Source organism: Mus pahari, chromosome 10, assembly GCF_900095145.1.
Source record: "Mus pahari chromosome 10, PAHARI_EIJ_v1.1, whole genome shotgun sequence".
NCBI classification, from domain to species: domain Eukaryota; kingdom Metazoa; phylum Chordata; class Mammalia; order Rodentia; family Muridae; genus Mus; species Mus pahari.
The window spans coordinates 31,314,363-31,322,899 of NC_034599.1; the positions used below are offsets into that span (position 1 = coordinate 31,314,363).

Consider the following 8,537-nt stretch of genomic DNA (forward strand, 5'->3'; position numbering starts at 1 on the left):
AGAAAGGAAGGAAGGAAGGAAGGAAGGAAGGAAGGAAGGAAGAAAGAAAGAAAGAAAGAAAGAAAGAAAGAAAGAAAGAAAGAAAGAAAGAAAGAAAAGCAAAGAAAAAGGTATGAGTTGTATATTCATTTCTGTTCCTGTGATAAAATACTCTAACAACAAAAAAACAGTAGGAGTTAGAGTGGACAGAGAGTAAAGACATAACTATCATTTATTTTTTAAAACTGCAAAACAAAAAAGTAATGTATTTACATTAAGACAAAAACAACAAAGGTGACAAAGCAAATATTTGGCTTACAATTCCAGGTAACAGTCCATGCTAGCAAAGAAGTCAAACATCTAGTCACATCCTTGGGCAACAGCAGAGAAATAAGCGAACACATACAGGCTTGCCTGCCTGCCTGCCTGTCTGCTTGCCTGCTCTTAAGTTATTTTTCTCTTAAACTATTCAGGATCTAGGGAATGATGTCATTTACTGGGTCTCCCTTACTAATTAGCAATCAAGACAGTCCCCCACTAATATGCCTACAAGCCAACCTGATGTAGATAATTCATCCAGACTCTCTGCCAAGGCTACTGTGGTGGCACACACTTTTAGTTCCAGTGAGTAGGAGGCAGAGGAAGGCAGACAGATCTCTGTGACTTCAAGGACAGCCTGGTCTACATAAGGCTCCGGGACAGATAGGGTGACAAAGTAAGACCCTGTCTCAAACACACAAACAACAAAAAGACTCTCTTCCCAGGTGATTTTAGTGTGTCAAGTTAACAGTCAAAACTAATCAACACGGAAAGTGTCCTCATGAGAAAAAAAAATGTAAAATCATTTCAGAACTCCCCAAGGAAAATACATACAAGACCTCCAAATTCTTTAAAATACATACACAAAACAAAATGACAAGTCTGCAAATGAAGTACCTTTGAAGCAATGTTATTAAATAGGAACATGTTATTTTTAAGCTTTCAGTCAGTCAAAATTCTGTACCTCTCATTTCCAAGTTTTTCATAAGCCTCAACTTTAGGCACTATTAACAATGATCCCAGTCTACAATCAGACAAAGCTATGTTCAAACTGTGGCTCCCATCTAGTAAATGTGGAACTGTGGACACAGCCCCAGCTTCTCCTCAACAGAAGGAAAAACTGTGCCGTATTTCATTGGATTGTTTGGGGAATTTTGAGAAAATCTGTAAAATAGTTCTCAGAAGGAAAAAAGATGCTTAGAAAATGTTAGGTTTAAAAAGAAATTATGTAAAGGGGTGGGGAAGGTGGTGTCATGCTGTATGTGAAGAGTAGAGGACATCCTTTGAGTATTAACTCTTTCCTTCCACCATGAGTTCTGGGGAGCTAACTGAATCTTAGCAGCAAGTACCTTCACACACTGAGCCACACTGCTGGCCCATTTGGGTTTGTTTGTTTGTTTGTTTGTTTGTTTGAGATAGGGGCTTTCTATGTAGTTCTAGATGACCTAGTACCTATGTATCCAGAGCTGACTTCCAACTTGCCACAATCCTCTTGCCTCTTAGCCCCTAGGGCCCTAAGGTTACAGGCATGCACCACCACCACACACAGCTAATATTAGCTATTAATACTACCAAATCTTTTTTAATCTAATAAACAAAATCTTACATTTTTTATTTAGGGTTTGGGAGTTTGTTTTTTTTTTCAATATGTATTTTTTTAACTATGTGTTTATGAAGGAGTCTCAAGATGTCAGAAGCCTCATGGTAGTGAGCCACCTTACCCGGGTGCTGGAAACTAAATGTGGACCCTCTGTAAAAGCAGTGTGTACTCTTAACCATCTCCAGCCCCATGAATGAAAATGTTTCATTTCATTCTTTTGAGACAGGATTACACTGTACTGCCTTGTAGGCTTAGCTGGCCTGGAACTCACTATGTAAACCAACCTAGTCTTGATCTCACAGAGATCCGCCTGCCTCTCCTCCCAAGTGCTAGGATTAAAGACATGTGCCACTAAGCTCAAATTTTTAAGTTTTAATTTGTATTGTTTTTGTTTTTTGTTTTAATTTTTTGAGACAGATTCTCACTATACAGTCCAGGATGATAGGCATTTGTCACAATACCAAGTTCTCATAGCTTTAATATTTTTAATGCCATTGAATTTCTACTATATAAATAAATGGAAGCCATGATCTCAAGTTCATGACTTGTAATATCCTTTATAGATTTAAATATACTCCAGGACTCTTTCCCTTAAGATGCATTACTGCACTTGGTCAAAATAAAAAGTCAGATGATTTCTCTTAGCCTAGCCAGACCTCGAGTAGGAAGGCTTAACAACAAAGTCTACTACATTTTTGAGATCTTAAAACTCACTTGGAGCCAGGCGTGGTGGTGCACGCCTTTAATCCCAGCACTCGGGGAGGCAGAGGCAGGTGGATTTCTGAGTTTGAGGCCAGCCTGGTCTACAAAGTGAGTTCCAGGACAGCCAGTGCTGTACAGAGAAACCCTGCCTTGAAAAACCAAAAAAAAAAAAGGAGAAAGACTCACTTGGAAACCTTGACAAAGTCTTCCTTTAAATGTGCTGAAAAAAATCTCCACCACTGAAGAACTATTTGGAACTTAAACATTTAAAACCCACAAACTTCAACATCTCTAGAAGGAAATAATATCAGAGCAAAGGTACTCACGGATCAAACTCATGGATGACACTTTCAAATCTCAGCACAGCAAAAAGACGAGTAGAAAAAGCTACAAAATCCAGAAAATGAGTAGTTTAATTAGTTGCACGCTATTACAGAACAACAGAAGGTAAACTGCAGCATTATGGGGAAGCTACAAGCACTGGAGTCAGAAGATGCAAAATAGTTCTTGAATGAAATCTTCATCCACTTCTCACCACCTAGAAGAAACACTACAAGTTTGACAAAAGTATCTACATTTTTTTCACTTAAATGGGATACATTTAACTGTTGTATTACACAAAGCCTATCAGATCATATTTACCTAATACTGAATTTGGCCATCTTTACGTGATTTTACCCATTTTACATCTTTTACTCATCCGCCCCTTATTTTAATCTTGGGATATATCAAGCAAGGATATATATTTGACTCATGAAGAGCTGAGAAAGCTTTAAAAGCAGTAAATTTTCAAGACTTTGAGTAATACTAAGGTGCAGTTGTGTTTGCTTACAATGCCAGCACTTGGAAGACCGACCGAGAAGAGTTGAAGCCAAGCTGGGTATGTAGCAACTCTGCCTCAAACAAATTACTTTTCCTAGTGATGTGATAAATAGCCTGATGTAAGGGAGAATGGGTTCATTTGGGCTCACAGTTCCAGGATGAGGGATATGCAGAGAAGAAGGGTGGCAGAGCTTATAGCAACAGATCACACTGAGGCCAATCAGGAAGAAGCATTAACTTCCTCTTCTCAATTCAATTCAGGGCCCCTGCCTACAGAAGGGCATCATCCCATTTAGATGATCTTTCCAACCTCAATAAACCTCATCCAGATAATTCCTCACTGCAGTGCCCTGGGCTTGTCTCCTAGGTGATCCTAGATCATGTCAGGATAGTACTAGTAACCATTAGAGACAACAGAGCTGAAGATAAATCTTTTACAACACACCTGGAGGCTAGAGAGATGACTCGACAATTAAGAGCACTGACTGCTCTTCCAGAGAACCTGGGTTCAATTCCCAGCACTCAAATGGCAGCTCACACCTGTCTATAACTCCAGTTCCAGGGGATCCAACACCCTCACACAGATAAAATATATATATAAGCAAAAACACCATTGCACATAAAATTAAAAAAAGAATACATTATTTTTTTTTAATTCAACATCTGATAGCTTCTACTTTCTTTCACCCAATGAGAAAACAGAACCAACACAGAATGCTTCCTATTTTTCCTATCAACAGGCTAAGGTTTACATTTCTTGAGTTATTTTGTCTTCATAAAATTATGCCAGTAAGACAGGAAGGAAACAGTGAACTGGATGTAAAGTAAGTAAAAAAAATAAATAAATAAAACTTTTAAAAAATTATATCACTGAGAAATGGCAAAAAGAACAGCAATCTTGGGCTGGAGCGGTAGCTCAGCCATTAAGAGCACTGACTATTCTTCCTGAGGTCCTTAGTACAATTCCCAGCAACCACTTGGTGGCTCAAAAAAAAAAAAATCATCTGTAATAGGATCGATGCCCTCTTCTGGTGTGTTTGAAGACAGCAACAGTATACTCATATACATAGAGTAAATAAATAATTTTTTTAAAAAAAGGAACAGCAATATGTTAAAAGAATAAGCCATGTTTTTAAAAGCTGTTTTTAATTTTTTCACCATTCCAGCTCCAAGGGAGAAGCATACACAGACTCACATAGCACAGCAGCCATCGACAGGATGAGAAGCTTTAGAAGTGTGTCCTGCTTCTCATAGGACAATCGCAAAAATCCAAGCTTAGTCATCTTGACATCAATGGGTAGCAACTGATGATATTCAAATACCTAAAATGGAAAAAGTCAAGGCTGTAAGATACTGAATATCCTAAACTTACTTAAATTAGCTTGAATCTTTTATGATGGTTAAGAACCACCGAGTATACATGAGCTACAAAGAACACCACAGAGGTAACCCAACCTGGGACTTAGACTGATGTACAGGGTAGAAGGCAAACATTATTAGGTTTATATGTCAAAATGAAAAAGGTAGAGCCATGCTTAGTGGCACATGCCTTTAATCCCAATACTTAGACGGTAGAGGCAGGCCAATCTGATCTACAAAGCGCATTCTAGGCCAGTCAGAGTTACCCAGTAACCTAGTTACAGTGCCTTCCCTGCCAAAAATAAAAGACCAAAAAGAGTAATCAAAACATACACTCCACACATGTCTATAATCCCAGGTACTTAAGAGACTGGGGCAGAAGAATCAAAGGCTCCAGGCTAGCCAGTTTAGAGAGAGCCTGTCTCAAAATAAAATTATTTAAAAGGGCTGCCCATGTAATTCAACAACAGAGTATTTGCCTAGAAGGCAAAAAGGCCCTGGTTTCCACCTTCAGTACTACAAAAAGAAATATATATTCCACCCACACCTCTGTTTCCTAGTTGCACAGCAACCAAGTACAACTAGCAAAAGTAAGACACAAGGATCAGACAGAAACAGAAGTGGAGGAGAAAGGGGAGTAGAAGAAAGGACGTGAAAATTGAAAGAAGGAAAACCAAACAAAGGTACTTGTTAAAGGGGAAAAAGAAAGTAATCACGGAAACATGAGTGGGCATGGGAGGAGAGCGTACAAGCCAGGTACACTAGCCCATGGCTAGATTCCCAACACTTGCTGACACCGAGGAAGAGGGTCATTGTACTGTTGCATTCAGCATGGACCCAGTTAAGTTCTGAGTCAGTTTGGGTTAATGTGAGACCTTGCCACAGAAAAAGTTAAGTGGGGCTGAAGGTGGGGAAAAGAGGGGGAGGTAATTTGGGCAGGAAGGTAAGTAGGAAGGGAGGGAAGGTGGAAATGAACATTACTTACTGAAGTGGAAGGATAAATCTAGAAATCATGACTGACTAGACATAATTTCCAGCTATAAATCTAAGCCTCAATTGATTGGCTACAAGCTTTTTTCTGTTCCAAATCCCAGCGTGCATGCTCCCTGGCCAACTAAAGAGCAGGTGATCACTAACACAAGTTCAATCCATGCACTCAAGAGAGATATATACTCAGGCCACCCACTACATATTCATTTTCAGAGTTCAAACTGTAACTACTGCTCAGGTCTATTTCCCTGTAACTCATTCCATGACCCAGGGACAACTCTGGAGCACCAGATGAAAATCTAGAGCAAAAATAAAAAAAAAAAAAAAAATTGTTTCTTCTGGACCAGAATAAATTTTGGAATGTTGGTAAGGGAAGCAATCTGCAGACAGTTCAGAATGGTGATCAATTATAGATAATTGGTGTGTTAAGGACTAAGAAACAAAGACTGCAGCAACAGAGAAAACGTAGCACTGTTCAAAACTATGCTGGGAAAGGAGAAACTGCATTATCTGTTCCCTTCTTTCCAGGGACCAGGCAGTTGCAAAAAGGAAAACACTGGACAAAATGGAAAACACGAAGAATCACACTGAGAAGTCTAACATCTTTCCTTTGGTTAACTATACCAAAAGAGCAGTTTGGGCTGGTGTGTTTAATTATAATTCCAAAGGGAAGGCTTATCGCGCACTAATTCCGGGAAGTGAACAACTCAGTCCCATCTCTTGGGTTTATAGCTGTTCTCCGGAGATAGGTGACATGGAAACTAAACACCACTGAGCTGATAAGACCCACACACCTGAAGAGTAAGCAAAGGCAGCGAGAGTGCTAAAACCTGGACTTGAAAACTGAGTAAAGGCAGCTAGTAATTTAAAGCTAAACACTGCGAGTTTTCATCCCGTTCTTGGCAATCTCCACACACCGTTAGGGTACAGAAAGGGAAAGGACGCTTTTCTTATCTGCGCATCATCTCTCTGCTTCTCAGCTGTGTCTACAAGCCTTGACATCCTGACCCACCCGAGCTCTAAATTCTAAGGCTGCAGCCTCGGTGATTTTCCCACATACTTTTTCCACGTCATCTTGTGCACCCTCACTGACTCCGAGGACCCACTATCTCAGCACACTCCGCGTAGCCCTTCCAACCTAGTCCCAAGATCCTGTGCCCCACGCCCTCATGGTCAGAGTGCATTGCTCTGCCAAGACCCTTCCTCCGATCGTCTGGTGCCCCAGTGCCTAGACGTCCCCACCTCACACCCCACGCCCCCTCCTCCGCCAGGCTGCAGGCAGGCTCTGCTCCCCACCTTTACAGGCCCGCCTCCAGCACCTCGTTCGGGCCGGCCAACACCCCGCGCGGCACCTGCCGCTAATCCTCTAGCGCTACCCCAGAGCCTTCTCACCCCACGGATGCTCCTCGGGAACCCACTCTGCTCCCCCTGCCATCCGTTCAGCAGCGCACTCAACCCTGTCAGCAGCCAAGGCCCGCCTCCCTGCCCGCTCCGCATTGGCTGGCCTCCGTCAATGACCATTTCAGGGGACCGACAGGATAACGGTTCTGTCTGTCATTTCGAGGGCGTGGATCAAGCCTAAATTCCTCCATTTGAGTGGACAATGTAGCTATCATTCAACCTATCGAGAGGCGTGACTATGAAGTCCCACCGAACTGTGATAGGCCGGCGCGGAGGAGCGAAAGGCGCGGAAAGAGCGTGCTCTGAACAGTTTGGTTGAGAGCCGAGCAGTGACGTGTCGGTCTGCGGACGAGGAAGGAGCGGCGATAGGAAGGCGTGGACACTGTACCCCGGTCACATGAGCAGAAGCGGAAATACGTAGAGAAAGCTGCAGTCATACCACGTCCGGAAAAGTTGGGCTGCAGATCCGTTTGTTTTTTTAAGGTAGAAATGGCCCGTTCCATAGTAAACGGTTAAAGGAGAGAAGACATGTTGTGAAAACGCTCGGCCTCCATGGTTCACACGGACCCACCTTGTGTAAGATGTGTCAACTAATAAGCCCGAGAATTGTTTCTGTGTTTCCAGTAGCCCCTCGATAAAGGGACCCTTGACAAGTTTCACCGGAACGTTTCACTTTCTTCAGGTCTGTCTTTGTGGAAGCGCCCAAGAGGCCTAAAAGGCCGTCAATAGCCGGTGTTGGGCTGAACCAGCAATAGCCTGCAGAAATTATCTCAAGACTCGGAGGGCTAGCTCTGGGCAATCAGGAGCAGCCTTACCTTCGCGGGGCCCCTTCGAGGGTGACCTTTCCTCCCGGACCCTCTGAGAACGGGCACAGGACGGGGTTTCAGCTGCCAAACTCCAGTCTTTTCCGATATATACATATACACGGATGTACGTATTCGAACACTTCCATGCCTTTACAAGCCTCAAAACAAAGGCTACACTAAAGATTAGACCATCCAGATACCATTCATATTTGGTGCCAGTGACGCTGGCTTCTCTTTTCCTCTCCCATGAAGGGAACCACCAACTATTGAAATCAGAACTTATTGCAATAATGTATTTCCTCAAAATTCTCATGACCAGTTTTTACACCAGGACCTAACTCAATACCTCTTCTTTTTTTGTTTTTATAGTAAAATGTCCCATGTAGTTTTATTTTAGCAAGAATAACGGCAAAGCACACACTTGTGATGCCAGTGCTCCCAGAGGCTGAGGCAGGAATTGCTAATTCCAGGCATCCTAATCTGATGGAGATAAGCATCAGGACTTAACATACATTCAAACTCCTGTGGCTTCAAAACGTAGCTTAATTTCTTACATAGATAAATTATTTCTCACAGTTGGAGAGTCTGGGAAACAAAAGATTACAGTGCCCGAATCTGGCCAAGACTTTTACCACGCCATTATGTGGTGGGAGGTCACCTCAGGATTTGTATTTTTGACCAAAAAAAAAGCTGCTAGGGTCAGGGCTAGGGACAATGCTAGAGCGTGGTGGGTAAAGACAGTTGCCCCTTACAATCTACAATCTTGCATTTTATTCCCCAAGACCCACCTAAAGGTTGTAGACGAGAACTAACCCCACAAAGTTGTCCACACCTCCACT

At 42.3% G+C, this 8,537-nt stretch overlaps 1 protein-coding gene across 2 annotated transcripts in view; it reads right to left on the bottom strand.

The window, feature by feature from the left end:
• Stt3a (STT3 oligosaccharyltransferase complex catalytic subunit A) overlaps window positions 1-7,001 on the bottom strand; it is a 36,827-nt gene extending 29,826 nt beyond the window's left edge. Inside the window, exons 1-3 of one of the 2 annotated variants that reach the window (XM_021208124.1) lie at window positions 6,884-7,001; window positions 4,338-4,464; window positions 2,647-2,707 (exon numbers count right to left, since the gene is read on the bottom strand). In XM_021208124.1, the coding sequence (XP_021063783.1) occupies window positions 2,647-2,707; window positions 4,338-4,464; window positions 6,884-6,988 (293 nt within the window). In that variant the 5' untranslated portion in view covers window positions 6,989-7,001. Of the gene's footprint in view, window positions 1-2,646; window positions 2,708-4,337; window positions 4,465-6,787; window positions 6,857-6,883 lie in introns of those variants that run through there. The other variant, XM_029543154.1, reaches the window with a different exon arrangement.
• Between the last annotated feature and the right edge of the window lie 1,536 nt (window positions 7,002-8,537).